This window comes from Muscardinus avellanarius (assembly GCF_963383645.1).
Source record: "Muscardinus avellanarius genome assembly, chromosome: 8".
In the NCBI taxonomy this organism is placed as follows: Eukaryota; Metazoa; Chordata; class Mammalia; order Rodentia; family Gliridae; genus Muscardinus; species Muscardinus avellanarius.
The window spans coordinates 38269039-38285669 of NC_137794.1; the positions used below are offsets into that span (position 1 = coordinate 38269039).

A 16631-nucleotide genomic window follows, 5' to 3' on the forward strand; every position below is an offset into this window, starting at 1 on the left:
GAAAGAAAGAAAGAAAGAAAGAAAGAAAGAAAGAAAGAAAGAAAGAAAAAGAGAAAGAGTAAAGTTAGATCTTTTTTAACACTAGTTATCACACTAAATGCAGTAAAGCATATGATTCTGCAATCTTAAAAATGGAATAGAAGAAATAAAGTTTTCAGTAGAAAAGAGACAAAATGGGAAGAAAAGAAAAATATAGTTTAAAAAGCTGGAAAGGCCATAATCTCTAACTCCTAGTTGCGTTTTAGGCAGAAGCCTCCTTGGGCTGCACTCTTTTCTCCTGTAGGCTGCCCACACTTTTAATCACAACAGACCCTTTTCTCACCTGGGTTTCTTAGTAAGTAAAGGGTCCAAAAGGAATGGCATACTCTCTACCCATGACCCCTCCCTGTTGCCAGGGGAAACTGAGGATTAAGAGGAAGTCCAGACCTTCACTGAGACCCCACCCACCAGCTCATGGAAGTTCTATAAAAGAACTGAAGAAGTGGTGAAGACCCCCTTTTTTTCTTTTTTCCTTCTTTGCTTTTGCTCTTGTGCTTGCTTGGATGCTCTCCACCTCTTAAGATGGCCCGCTCTTCCCTTGACTCCCTCGTTTTTCCTAATAAAAACCTCTGCTTTTATCTCTGACTGGTGTGTGTTGAAATTCTTTTCACCACGGAAGCCAAGAACCCATAGAAGTTATTGTGTTTTCCCATAACATTAACACACATGTGGTAATTCTGAAGAGGTTAGTTAGTATATGAAATAGACTGAAAACTAATATTTTTCAAACTTTTATTCAGTTGAAATAAATCATTCTGCTACTTACTAACACGTTCCTATCTCATGTAAAGAATTTTTCTATTTTGGTCTATATAATGGATATTTCTTAAATCTATCATAAACTGCAATGAATTCATAATTTTTTGGATTTAGAATGTCCCCCTAGCCCTTTAGGAAACCAAGCAGGATGTTGGAGGTGGGGCTTAGTTGCCAAGAAGGGGTCCCTGGGGGTGTGGCCTTGGGGGATTATATATGGTTTCTCCTTCCCTTGTTCTCTCTCTTGCTTTTAACCTCCTTGATAGAGTAGAGCCCCTCTACTTTTTTCTCTCTCTGATTCCCAGCGCCATTCCTTGAGCTCTGCAGACCTGGCCTGACATGGATTTAACCTCTGATATCTCCAAAAAGTATGAGCAAATAAATCTGCCTTTCTCTAAGTTGTGTGTGGTTAGTCTTACTTGATCACAACAGTGAAAATACTTTCTGAAACAGAGCTATAATGCATACAAAATTAAAGAAACACTTTATTCTCTTTCCCAAGGCATTAGTGTAATGAATCGGAATATAAAGAAATTTGGGATAAAACCATCCATCACCTTCTCATTTAATAGGGTGAGGTAAAGGAGGTAAAAGCAAGTAGGTGATATTTCAAATCAAAAGCCTGTGAGTTGAGGTATTTTCTTCTTTCCCCTGGTTTTACTATAATGATTAAGTTCTCATTCCCATGCAAAATCACTTGTCTAAAGTGGCAATAATCTCCATAATATAAAAGAATAAATGCTAGAATAAAGCAGCGTTGAAAAGAAGATGATATTCCAGTTGGTACCATGTGGTAGGTAGAACAGTGACTCCCACCACTCTCCCAAAGATATTCACAACTGAATCTCAAGAACTTACGTTACATTATATGACAAAGGAGAGATGTGTGATGCATGCAAAAATGACAGAGGATGAGTTCTGAAAAGGGGAAAACCTTTCCTGGCTGAAGTAAAAAGAGATGTAAAGCCAGGCGTGGTGGCGCACGCTTGTAATCCCCGTGTTTGGGAGGTGGAGACAGAAGGATTGCGCAGGTATGAAGCCAGCCTGGCTGGCTTAGGAGACCCTGTTTCCAAATTAAATAAATATAAAATAGTCTGAGAGTGTAGACTGGAGGTAGAAGGGTTTCCCAGAACCCCAGTACCAAAGAGAGAGAGAGAGAGAGAGAGATGTAAGATGGAAGCAGGGTCTAAGAGATGCTACTACATTGTTGGCTTTGAAAATAAATAAAGAGGACCATGAACTAAGGAAGGCAGGCTGTCTAGAAGACAGAAAAGGCAAGGAAATGGAATGCAGCTCAACTGACACCTTTTATGATTTTAGACTTTAGAGACATGTATTGGGCTTGTGATCTACTGAACTATGCAGAACTACATTTATATTATTTTAAGTCATTATATATGTAAGAATGTTATGACAGCAACAGAAAACTAATAAAGGCCATGTTTTAGTGCCAACACTAACTTCTCCAGAGTGGGTGGAACTTATCTGGCAGACACATATGATATAAAATCTTCAAGATTTTTTCTTTTCACTCAATTTCTCTGCAACAGAGTTGATCTATGCCAAAAATAAAGAGTACTTTCTGAAATACAAAGGGGGATCCTCAAAATGGGAACCATATTCTACGATCTTACAAGCTCAAGTCTCAAGAAGGATTCTAGATATAGATACATTGTATACACTAAATAAAAGCCAGAAAGAACACAGAAACAGAAAAGCTGAGACCTGGAGTGATGGTTTAATAAACAAGAAATAAGTGTGCAGAGACAATATTCTTCTCCTCTTGCTGCTATGATCTTTTCATAACCATGTGGCTGAATTGTGTTTCCTCAACATTCCCATGTTGAAGCCCTAACCCCAGTACCTCAGAATGAGACTATATTTGGAGATAAGGTCTTTAAAGAGCTGATTAACTTAAATGAGGTAATTAGAGTTGAACCCAACCCAATATAACTGGTATCCTTACAAGAGGAAATCAAGACACAGACACACACAGAAGAAAGATCTTGTGAAGGCTCCAGAGGGAGATGGCCTTCTACAAGTCAAGGAAAAAAAGCTTAGAAGAAACTAAGCCTGCCAACACCTTCATCTCTGACTTCTAGCCTCCATTACTGTGAGACAATAAATACCTATTATTTAAGCCACCCAGTCTATGATACTTTAAAACAGTCCTAACTGATATATTATATAAATAGGAAGCATTTGTTTAAACCTAATAAAACCCAGGCAAGCATGGAGTGGACACACAAGGAACATCTATTTACATTATTTTTTGTCAAACAGCAAGCCCAGATACTGCTCACTTATACAAGAAATATGTGCAAATACTATACAAAATTTATATGAAAATATTTTGGAACAGCAAAATAGAAAAGGAAGAGCAGGGAAAAGAATTAAACATGTTCTTAAAAGTCAGCTGAAAAAATTTACATGCGGTAACAAGTAAATTCTACACAGCTACTGCTTCACAAGTAGAGAAAATGTGGACTATGAAATGAAAAAAGATGAAATTGAAATATGAACACCTACTGAATTTAGTGTTTAACATCATTATCTTAAAAGAATAAGCCCTTTGCAACTCAGTGAGACCCTGTTTCAAAATAAAGAATAAAAAATAGGGCTGGGGGTACAGCTCAAAGGTAGAATGCCCTTGGGTTCCATCCTCAGTACCACAAAAAAAAAAAAAAAAAAAAAAAAGGGAGGAGGTTTTCTTTAAACTTTTGTTGTTGTTTTGGAGTCAGGAACCAAGTAGCTGAGATACAGGAGAAACCACTATATCTGACTTGAAAAAAAGTTGAATAAAAGTTGGGGGGTAAATTTGAGGAGAGAGGCAGAACTAGACAAAAAGAATAAATTTCAATAAGTTCATTAAATAACTCAGAGAATTGCCTCAAAATGAAAGGTCTGATGTCATTTTAAAAGGTATATAGCAGTCATACAGACTTAAAATGTTTACCTCATTTTCTGTACCCACATCCAGGATGATAGGCAGACACTGCTGGGGATTCACCCCTCCACAAGCTGTATACAGTGCCAATTTACCCACAGGGATGCCCATTCCATTACAGCCAAGGTCTCCCAAGCCAAGAATACGTTCTCCATCAGTCACCACAATAGCCTGGAGGAAAAAGAAAAATAATCTATTAACAGAATTTTGTAAATTCTCGGGCACAAATTCTGGTCTCTATTTCTGAAGTTAATATATATGTAATGAAAGATAAGGCTGTTATAAACTGAATGTATTTGGAAAAGATTTTATGATGGCCATTGAATTGAGAAAATAAATTTGATTTATACATATTACAAATATTTCATATATATTACATGTAGCATTATATATACTAAATATATTTATATATAAATAGATATGCATACTTAATGTGGTCATTAAAAAAAGGGAGTATAGGAACAAAAAAATCAAAATAACTTAAATAACTAAGTCTTCAGTCAAAAGAGACAAACAGGAAAAGTACAGGAATATAAAAGCTAAATTGGGAACAAAAGTGAAATTAAGGGCAGCTTCAACTCTAGTCACATACGCTTTGAGCTTACAGGAGTGCCATAGTCACTGCATAACTGGTGGGCAGAGTGAGGTGGTTATACCACTGCTATGAAATTCTCTGATCTATAATTTATGTACCATAGCACTGTCCTCCTACTTTCTCAGTGATATTGACCCATCCTCTTTAATTCCTATAACTTTTTGCTACTGCTCTACTATCTTTGAAACATGCCCAGTGCAGCCTACTACATTTATTATCTGATGATCTACTAAAGTAAATTTCATTTGGCTTATTTCTAATTATCTTGAATATTTATGAATCATACATTTTTGCTCATGTGGAGACTTTATTCTATGTGTTAGAATTAATGTATTTAACATCTTTATTCTGTGATTCATGGACACTACATGAGTTTAAGTAAAACTAATCTTGTGAAAAAAATTTATTAGATATTCTACAAAGTACCGCACTCACATCAAAATATGAGTTATTTGGCCTTTAATAAAGCAGTGAATAAATTTCTGCATCTTGTTTATAAAACAGAAATCATAACTGTAATTTTCAGAGTAGCTATATTAAATTAGAAACTAGCTCTGTTTGCTCACCACTGTACACCAGCATCTAGCACAGTATTGGGCACATTAGTAAAATAATAAACATTAGTCAATTGAATAAACTTGTGACTCCATGAAATGAAATTGGGATATATGAAGAATTTACCACAGTTGCTGATACACTGTAAATTCTAAAACTTTGCAGCTATTATTACCATTATTATCATCAGAACTAATGAACACAGACTTAGCATTGTAGAAGAAAGGAGGAATCTAGAATATATTCTTCCTTTTTTTCCTTTTTTTTTTTTTCATGGTACTTGGGTTGGAACCCAGGGGCATTCTACCTCCTAGCTATGTCCTCAGCCCTATTTTTTATTCTTTATTTTAAAACAGGCTCTCACTGAATTGCAAAGGGCCTACTAAGTAGTAGCCGAGGCTGTCTGTGAACCACAATCCTCCTGTCTCAGTCTCCCAAATACTGGGATTACAAGCGTGCACCACAACACCCGGCATCAAGATGATTATTATAAAAAGACAAATGTCAGATGCTATTGATACTTTTACCATCATTAGTTCACACACAGAGGCAAATCAAATGAGCTACTTAAGATCATAATGATAGAAGAAATAAGAGATTTTTTTTGCCTACTTGGATTCCTTGTATGGACGGATGAGAACAAATACAATAAGAGTTTGCTTAAAGAGATTAAGATGGAGGGTTGGGGGATAAACTTCAGTGGTTTGCCTAGCATATGCAAAGCCCTAGGGTAACTTGCCAGTACTGGAGAAAGGGAGGCAGGGAAGGAGGGGAAGGAAAGGGAAGAGAGGAAAATAGAGAAGGAGGGAAGGTGGGAAGACAGGCAGGAAGGAATTTATTCAGATGCCACTGCATGTTCCACATACATATCATTACTAATAATAAATAAAGAAATATTAAGAAATTAGAAATAATGGGGGGACTTAGTATCAAAACATCTTCAGAAAAAAATGAATCCACTATACAAAAATCAACGGGATATAAATTAAGCCATAGTCCCCAGAAAAGCCAGTGAATGCTACTTATCATGAAAGTTGTCAACATGATTGAAACTTTAATGTTTATAAAAAAGAATAAAAGCCAGGCATGGTGGCCCACGCTTGTAATCCCAGCATTTGGGAGGTTGAGACCTGAGGATCGCGGTTTGCTGACAGCCTCAGCTACTTAGTGAGGCCCTCTGCAACTTAGTGAGACCCTGTTTCAAAATAAAAAATAGGGCACGGGGTGTAGCTCAGAGGTCAAATGCCCCTGGGTTCCATACCCAAACCCGCAAAAAAAAAAAAAAAAAAAAAGAATAAATTACTTAGTGGAAAAACTTGATAACTTACCTTGATGACATCTTCTGGCCATGAGTTAAGAAGTGAAGCAATATGCCCTCGATCATGGATACTAATAAAAAGACCTCTGGCAGAAAAAGAGTAGTAGTTTTAGTTTACATAGGCCTGTCAAATTATCATAAACATTTAATTTTTTAAAATTTATTACTATATCTCCATTTTAATTAAACTAGTGAAAATTATTTTCTTAAATAAGGGCTATGAATCTTATAAAGAAGAAAGTACTTAAATATATTGACATTTACAGTAAAAGTAGGTTTGTTCCTAAATAAAGTATTTAAAAATATTTTCATTCAAGAATTCACCATTTCTATATAGAATTTAAAGAGCATTACCATTCCACTCAGATTCATGTAAAAACATTTTAACACAAAGCATACATAAATATGCTTTTCCAGAGTATATTCCATTTATTCCATTTCAGAGTATGAATGAGAACATGTATTAGAGATATCTAAAGGGCTCAACTAAGGCTGAAAGAATCATTATAAAGCAACCACTTCTTTACATAACATCAATTTATTTTATATTTATTTATTTTTTTTGTGGGTCTGGGGATGAAACCCAGGGACATTTGACCTCCAAGCTACACCCCGTGCCCTATTTTTTATTCTTTATTTTGAAACAGGGTCTCACTAAGTTGCAGAGGGCCTCACTAAGTAGCTGAGGCTGTCTGCAAACCGGGATCCTCCGGTCTCCACCTCCCAAATGCTGGGATTACAAATCTGCACCACCATGCCGGGCCTTACATAACATCAATTTAAACACAGAGAGTCTTTGCAGCTATCCAGAAACCATCCATATTTTCTCCCAGTCAAAAACTCTTCCCTCATAAGTGTAATCACTCATTCTCCTGACTTTTATGGCATCATTTCTTTTATAATTAATTTATAGTTTTATTGCCCAAATCATAAACTATATCTAGGCATTACTGTTAAATTGGCACAGTAGAGTTGGACACAATCTATATTTTGCTGATTATATCCCTATGGTATAGATATATTAATTTTTCTCTGCATGTCTTTGGAACACTGGTAACTGGACCTAGAGATTTAATCAAATTAATGTTTAACTTTTTTAGACAAGACACTTTGTGGATGGATGTTACCTGAAAAGAGATAGTAAAGCATTCCTTTCTTGAGATGTCAGCAGCCACAGATGCTTACTATCTAAATTTGCTAATTTATTAGGGTTTATAAAATAGTGATATTCAAATTCTATCATTCATTATGTACTGAACATTTTATTATTATTATTATTATTATTATTATTATTATTATTAATTTTGGTGGTACTGAGGATGGAACCCAGGGGCCTTCTACCTCTGGGCTACACTCCCAGACCTATTTTATATTTTTTATTTGAAAACAGGGTCTCTTAAGCCAGCTGAGGCTGGCTTCAAACCTGATCAATCCTCCTGTCTCAGCCTCCTAAGTGCAGGGATTACAAGCGTGTGTCACCACGCTTGGGTCTGAACATTTTATTTAAAAAGAAAATTTATCACAACTACTATTTGGTTGCCCAGTAATATAGCTGATACAGGAAAATACTTGTACATACAAACATACACACATGTGTACACATTTGTTATCTGTCATTTTTGTTTCTGTTTTGGATCAATATGAGTTTAGATTTAAATATATTTGATGTGTTTCAATTGATAATAGATATATTCCTTACTAACACTCAAACTTCCTCAAGTTTTTCAAGTGAAATACACTTAGTGCTCTTGATATGTCTATTATAGTTTTTATTTTTTTTTACAGCTTACTTGTTTTCTTTCTTTCTTTCTTTTTTTTTTTTTTTTTTGCGGGTCTGGGGATGGAACCCAGGGGTATTCGACCTCCAAGCTATACCCCCTGCCCTCTTTTTTATTCTTTATTTTGAGAGGGGGTCTCACTGAGTTGCGGAGGGCCTCACTAAGTAGCTGAGGCTGTCCGTGAACCGCAATCCTCTAGTCTCAGCCTCCCAAATGCTGGGATTACAAGCATGTACCACCACACTCAGCCAGCTTACTTGTTTTCTAATAAGATGTTCTAAGTTAATTTTGAAAATATTCTGTTTCAGGTAAAAAAAAAAAAAAAAAAAAAAAGTGAGCAATCTTCTTAAGAGTCATCTTAAGAATCCTGGGTTTCTCTTAGCAGAAAGTATTTTTTCAGGACTAAAATCTAATAGGAATGTCTACTATTACTAGTTGGTCAATGTGGCATTATAGAAAAATAATAAAATGTTGATAAAATTCATTTTTTTCTTCTTAAAATGACACTCTTGTCTTATCAAGTTTACTATGATTTCCTAGAAAATTCTACTTATCACTTTCTAGGAGAACCAGTTTATACCTCTCCCACATCCATCTCCCTCACTCTGTTAATCTAATTGTGAATTTCAAGTGGAAATAGATTCAATAGGGTGAACATTATCTAAATCTTGCTAATATAAATTCTACAACCCATCTGCAACCATTTATATACCCTCTCCCTTCCTTCTGGTTATAAAATAAGAATTTTCTCTAATATTATTGAGGCAGTTATCTTACTTGTGCTCAGGATCCTTCTCATCTCAGTCTTTTGAAGGTTTTATTCTTGCAAATATCTCATCTGGAAGCTATACCACTGCTTTCTCCACTTGGTCAACTTTTTTTTTTTTTTTTTTTGGTGGTACTGGGGTTCTTAGAAGCCCTTCTACATCCGGGCTACACTCCCAGACCTATTTTCTTTTTATATGTTTATTTGGAAACAGGATCTCTTAAGCCAGCACAGCTGGCTTAGAACCCGTGTGATCCTCCTGTCTCCACCTCCCAAGCTTGGGGATTACAAGAGTGCACCACCACGCCCGGCTACTTGATTAAATTGTATTGGCCTAAAAACCTGTCCAAATATCCATCTCGTTAAAAGACTAAATTCTGTCCCTTCCTCTCCCCTCCCTCATAGCAAGGCCCCTTAAAAAGATATACTTACTCTTATTGTCTCTACTCTATACCTCTCATTCTCTCTTCAGTCTAGCAATAAGGCTTTTCTCCCTCCCCTCTCCATAGACAACTAGTGATTCCGAACAGTACAGATAAAGGTCTACTCTAATTCTCATCTCACTTGAATTCTCAACTATGTCTGACACCGTTAACTTTGCCTTCTCCTGAAACACTTAATTTTCCAGCCTCTGTGATACTACCTCTGCCTAGGTTTCCTCTTGATCACTATCTGCTCCTTCTCAGGTTTTTTTTTGCTGCCTCTTCCTCCTCTGCTAGAGTTCTTAATGTTGAACTGATCCAAGACTCTATAATCACCTCTCTTCTCCATTTATACTATCTATTGATGCATCCCAACCAGTCTCATGGTTTTAAATATCATGCTCAATGATTATTCTCAAACTTCTATCTTTAACATGGTCCTCTCCCTTGAGCTCCACACTGGAGGACTAACAACCTACCTAATTCTTTCTCACCATTCAGGCCTTACTTCCTCAAATATGACTTCTCTGATACAAGTGCTAAAGCATCTCCATCTCAACATTTTTATTATTCTCACTTATATAAATATCTGAAACTATCACATGTTTATTATTGATATTTTCCCCCTGGGATGACCCTCTAGTGAACATATATACACAAAGCAGTAAGTTCCTGAAGTACAAAATCTCTATTTTGCTCATATTCGTAACCTCAATGCCTATAAATGTGCTGGCATGCAGGATGCAACCAACAAAATGTACTGACTTCAGTGCTGAAAAATATGAAGCTTTTATAATGAAGTCTTTTTAAAGGAACAGGAAACATGAAATAAATCAATAAATCCAGACTTATACCGACTTACTCACGAACCAAAAATTATATCAAAATAATAAGTGCTATAAGAAAGATTACAGATGACTTAGGAAGAACACTAATTCATTAGGTTGACACTAAATTATATCCTTTCCTGGTTTTCTTGTTGTTTCATAGGAATTTATTTTGTTTCTCCAAAATGATGCATTTTTATAAGATATATTTTTGATTATTCTAAGTAATTAGCAGGTTCTCCATAAATAATTATAAAATTAAAATGAAATATTTTAGAACTTCCTAAAAAATTTATGTTGAACTATATTCATTCAGATGTTCTTAGAAATACACTATGAAATAATATTTCCTAAGAAATATTGTCAGTCAAGGTTTTCCCAGTAGCACAGCTTTCAGAAAATAATCATTTTTAAGTGAAAGACAATGAATGTTACAAAAACCAACACCTATTAAATGCCAAAGTTTATTACACATGAATGAAAGTTCAACTTCAGTGGAAGAGCCACTTGGCCACCTATAGTCTCTTATATGAAGTAGAGATTCATTCATTGCAAAATGCTTACTCTTGGAGAAAGCTCAATAAATCAAAGATCTGTAATGTCTCACCAAACCCAAGCATTTTGAGAGTTATTTGCAATACTTCCTGGAATGTCTCCATGATTAGAAATCTAATGCGCTATCCAAAAGTATTTTGGCATAGAAATGACTCATACTTTCTGGCAGAGAGTTGGATGTGAAACACTAATCTTAACACACACAGTTATAAAGTAAAAATGTATACAACTATTTATATTTATATTTTTGATGAATGGAATTATAATGAATAATTTCTCATTGACCCTTTCTTATTAATCTAAATTATTTTTATTTATTCAAAATATGTTTAAAAGGCCAAATAAAAGTGCTCACATTTTTGTGTATTTCATATTAGAACTGAGACAATTTTTAAATGTTGGCTTTTTTTTACATACATAGTTCAAACTTTTCCCATAACCTCATGACATATATTCACTCTCTTTTCAAAGATAATATTTTTACTTCTTCATGTTATCTCAGATAACATCCCTAATAAAGTTTATTTTACATCAAAATAGAACTCATTTTATAACATGCAACTTTATATCATAACTAGACATGTTTTTTTTGGAAATGGGTTTATAATAAACCTTGTTCCTGGGCCAGTGGAGGAGTCAACAGCTCTGCAATTATGTGTGATAATCTCTCTTCCATTACAGAAGCTGATTTTACTATCTTTCAGGGTAAAAACTATACTCCGTATTTTTCACAAAATGTGAGCATGCATTTTGAGACCTGGGAGTTAACCCAAAGTTGAGTTATACCAACAGGCCTGGATTGATGGAAAAAGCAGAACAAATGGTCGATTTAAGATGGTATCGTTTAAAATTTTTCTGTTTTGTGATGGTGGGAAAGTAATATACATTCAGTAGGAACCTTATTTCAAATTCAACACTGACCTATTCCTGGGCTAATGATATGTGGTATTCCTCTCTTGTGATGCTGGACAGCAACAGAGAGCCACAGGTCCCAAGCAGCTACAGAGTTATGAATGTAAAGATCCATACTCTACAGTGCACTGTGTAACTAGGTTTGTTTTGTTTTTGTGTTTGTTTTGGTTTTGGTGCTAGGGATTGAACCCAGGTGAACCTCTGAGATATACCTCCAAACTCTTTTATTTTCTATTTTCAAACAGTTGTTGAGGCTGGTCTCAAAACTACAATCCTCTAATCTCAGACTCCCAAGAACTGGGATTACAGGTTTATACCACCATGCCTATCTTAAAAGGATTTTTGACTTAAAAATTTCCAGACTTACATGAGTTTAATGGGACATAACTGTACTTAAGAAAGCTAAATTATGATTAAAGATCATGAAATAACTAGTTTAAAGATGTGGAACTAAGAGACATATGCCTAGAGTTGAAAATAATAGAAGAAATTAACAGGTGAGAAAAAAGAAAAGGCGAAGGGGAAAGCATCATAAAACTATTACAATAAAAGAATAGGATGACTAAGAAGAATCCTCAAGAATTATATGATCTAATAAAGTAGGATAACCAATGTTTCTGAAGCCAAGGAAAGAAAATTTTAAGAAGGTATATGTTGATATGGTTGTATCTCACAGTGAATTCTTTAAAGAATTCTTAAGGACTTCCAGGAAGATGGCAACCGAGAAAAGCAGTGTTTACGAGTCCTGCTAACACTCGATCTCTATTGCCACAAAATCAGCATTTTTCATAGCCAGAAAACACTATCAGCAGAGAAATAAAAAATATAAGCACAAGGGACAGAGAAAAAGAAGACTAGAAGAACAGCCAGACACCAGAAAAGAAACCAGCCAGCATTGTGGCGGCTGAGCCGTGCCGGCGCCATCTTGCCTCACAGCACCAGGCTCCAGAGAGGAAAAGGTAAAGAAGGAGCTGAAGTGAGCAGCTGCGAATCATTCAGGTGTAATTCAGCAGTTCTTTCAGCGCAAAGAACGTCTAAAACTCCCAGTAGACAAGATCATCACACCTTCCAGGGACTTAGAACGGAGCTCAAAACCAGAAAAGAAATACGCCAGCCTCACGCCTGCCAAGGTCATGGCAGCGGCGCCATATTGCCATCAATGGTGGTGAGTTCACCATGCCCACGACAGCTTCAGATCAGTACACACAATAACTGTAAGTGAAATTGTGGCCCCTAAAGGAGTAATCCCAGTACGGCACTCCCAGGGACTTGCGCAGCTTTGATAATCTTCCTGGGTTTGAAATTTTGTAGTCCAACCTAGTGAAGGAGTACCACACCCTAGTCGCAGCTCCCCATGGGAAAATGCCCAGCCCAACAACCCCCACAGTCTCGCCCAGACTCGACAAACTCCCTGGGTCTGAGACTTTGCGATACAACCAGTAAAGGAGTAGTGGCAGCTGAGATTACCATAGACTTGAGATCCAGAGCACCCTAAGTGAAGTCGGAGTGACCCAAGGGAAGGCACCAAGTTCTGAAATCATGAGAAAGAGGAACAACAATAAAGCAATTAATCCCCACAACCCCATATTATCAGAACCTGATAAAACAGAAATTCAGAGATCTCCAGAAGATCAAATCAGGAATATAACTATAGAAATAATACAGAACCTTCAAAAAGAATTTAGAGAGAGTCTAAAACAAACAAAGGATGCAATCATTGAAGTAAAGGCATCAATTCAAACTATAAACAATCGATTAGACCACATGGAGAATAGAATCTCGCTCCTGGAAGATGATCATTCCAAAAACGAATGCATAATTTATAACTTGGAAAAAAAATCAGACAGCAGGAATCTGACATTGAAGAAATATGGGCCCATTTTAAGAGAGCTAACCTAAGAATAATTAGAATAGAGGAGGGAAAAGAAGGTGAAAACAAAGGAATCAATAATCTCTTCAAAAAAATAATAGCAGAAAATTTTCCAAACATAGAGCAAAAGGTTGATACACAGGTCCAGGAAACTTACAGAACTCCCTTTAGACAGGATCAGAGAAAAGGTTCCCCATGCCACATAATTCTCAAAATGACTAATGTGGAAGCCAAGCAGAGAGTCTTAAAGGCAACAAAAACAAAAGGTCAAGTGACATTCAGAGGCAAACCAATTAGAATCACTCCAGACTTCCCAAACCAAGTCATGAGAGCCAGAAGGTCTTGGAGTAACATATTCCAAACTCTGAAAGAAAACAAGTTCCAGCCAAAAATTTCCTACCCAGCAAAACTATCTATCAAATTAGATGGGGAAATTAGAAGCTTCCATGACAAACAGAAACTAAAGGAACTGATGCCTTCAAAAACAGCACTAGAGAAAATACTCAAAGCAATTAACTACAAAGAAATAGGCAATACACACCAGAACCAGAGAAACAAAATTTTCCATTCAGCAGACAACTAAGCAAAGAAGAATAAACAGTATTTCAAACAGAAATAAAATCTTAACTTATTAGGAATTAAAAGTTATCTCTCAATAATCACACTGAATGTAAATGGCCTCAATTCCCCAATAAAAAGACATAAAGTGGCAAAACGGATTAAAAACCAGAATCCATCCATCTGCTGCTTACAAGAAACACACTTTACAAGTAAAGATAGTAACAAACTCAAGGTAAAGGGCTGAAGCAAGGTAATTCATGTTAAGCAGCCATCATAACAAATGTGAAGTAGTATTTCACTATAGCTTTCATTTGTATTTCCTTAATGATTAGTTATATTATGATAATGATGAGTGATATTCATGTGTTTATTGGTCATATAAAAAATCTTTGGAGATTCATTATCTATTTTAGTCTTTTACCTATTTCTAAATTGTATTGTTTGCTTTTATTGTTGCAAATTTTTAGCATTTTTATTTGGAATACTAGTATACCTTCAGATAGAGCATTTGAAAATATTTTATCCCATTCTATCAGTAACTTTTAATTCTGTTTACACTGTCTTTGGAAGCATAATTTTATTTATGAAGTTTATTATTTTGTTGCCTGTGCCTTTGGAATCATATCCAAGAAATCACTGCCAATTTCAATGTTGTAAAGTGTTATGACCCAGCTTTTCTTCTAAAAGTTTATAGTCTTAAGATTTACATTTAGGTCTTTTATCTATTTTGACTTAATATTTGTATATGATGTTAGGTAAGAGTCCAAGTTTATTCTTTTTCATGTAATTATTATTTTTCAACAATATTTAGTGAAAAGATTATTTTTCACCAAATGTTCTTGGAAACCTTGTCAAAAATAACTTGACCATATAAGGAAAAATTTATTTCTAGGCTTTTTATTTTACTCCACTGGTTTATATATCTGCCTTTATAGCAGTACTACACTGTTTCAATTACTGTAGCTTTACAAGGTTTGAAATCAGAAAATGTACATCTTCTAGCTTTGTTCTTTTTTGAGATTTTTTTGGGTATTTTGAGTTCATATTCCATGTTAGGATAGATTTTTTTCTGAAATAAATAAATGTATGATAGTTTCACCTTAAAAAAAAAAGAAAAAATATCCTCTGGTAAGAAAGAAAACAAGAAAGAAATATTGAAATGTTATCTCTAAGTGAACAAAAGTTTGATATCCAACAAATGAATCTGTTATGTGAGATTATCATTGTTAACTTTTGATAAATTGCTATAATATTGAAAAAATAAAGCTACATAATAAAAAAACAAAAAATAAAAAAGTAGAATGAAAAAAACAAAATAAAGAATTCTTAAATATGACAAAGATTTATTTTTCTGAGATATTTGGTTTAAATATCCAACATGATGCTACCAAATAATTTAATGCATTTGCTATAGATGAAACATTCCCCTTTATAGTCATAACCAGAAAATTAGTATTATACATTACTGCCATCCAATCCTGACATTTATTACTTTACTGCTTGTCCCAATGATGCCTTTCATAATAAAAATGTCTAGTTCAAAATCCTGGTAAATTTAGTTTCCCAAATGGTTTCCTTCAATTTGGAACATTTCCTTAGTCTCTCCTTTCATGATCTTAATCCTTCTGAAGTAATGAATCCATGATGTTATAGAATGTCCCTCCATTTGAGTTTGTGTGATGTTTCCTCATGATTAGGTTCAGATTATAGAGCTTTTGTGGGCATCTCACAGAAGTCATGTGGGTGACTTCTTATTTTCTCTCAGGGGCACTGTTCAAGATTTGTCCCATTGCTGATGATATCTGCTTTGATCACTTGAAGGCAGTGTCCTCCAGGCTTCTTTACTCCGGAATTACTCTCATTTTTCTTTTATAACTAATATGTATCTTTTTGAAAAGAATCTTCAAAACTTTGTAAATGCATCATTCTTTCATCCTGATTTCAGTTTTTCTGTGCTTATTTATTTGTTCATAACAGCAGGGACTCATGACTTATTATCTTAATTAGTAAGTTTTTTTTTTTAACAATGTTGGAAATTGAACCCAGGGCATTGTGCACACTAGGCAAGCGCTCTACCACTGAGCTACACTTCTAGCCCCTCAGTAGGTTTTAATATGTTGCAAATGTGATTAATTTGATGGCCAAATTGTAACAGATGTGGCTAGAGGGAGGCCCTTCGAGTTGGCTTTCATGTGTTTTTGATTCATCCCCATTACTCTTTGAGTATTTCCTTTCTTCTGGTACAATACATCCCAACATCATCTTTTACTTGTCAGGTACAGCCCTGAAATCAGCATTTCTCTATGGAGTTCTGATTTCTCTGAGTGGATTGTGGTATTTGGATGAGTGCTCAGTGTGTTCACTATTCTGGGGCATTACTGCTTCCAGGCCAACTCAAAAGAAGAGCTTCAGAATGTAGGTGTGATACATACTTTATAGACATCTGCATTCTTATGTATGCACACACATACACATAAACACCTATTATTTCTAGATCTATCTAAATATTGAAAACCAACTATTTAAAACACTATCTCCAATAAGGTTCTTTCTATTTCCTTTCTTCAATTTTCATTTTTTCCTAAAATAAGAAGCCCAGCTCCCATTATACTCAAGATAATGGGATTTCTCCATTATGTAACCAGCATATTTTTCCTCTTCTCCCCAAGTGGATATCCCACTCGCCTTACCAGCCTCCAACCTCTAAGGTAGGCAGTCCTTGTACATGGA

General features: G+C 35.3%; 1 protein-coding gene across 1 annotated transcript in view; it reads right to left on the reverse strand.

Moving 5' to 3' along the window:
• The window catches only part of ME1 (malic enzyme 1), a gene marked incomplete at both ends in the record, with an annotated part of 152148 nt that overhangs the window by 79968 nt on the left and 55549 nt on the right, over positions 1-16631 (reverse strand). Inside the window, 2 exons of the mRNA XM_080700509.1 lie at positions 3752-3913; positions 6221-6296. Of these exons, the coding sequence (XP_080556635.1) occupies positions 3752-3913; positions 6221-6296 (238 nt within the window). The remainder of the gene's footprint in view (positions 1-3751; positions 3914-6220; positions 6297-16631) is intronic.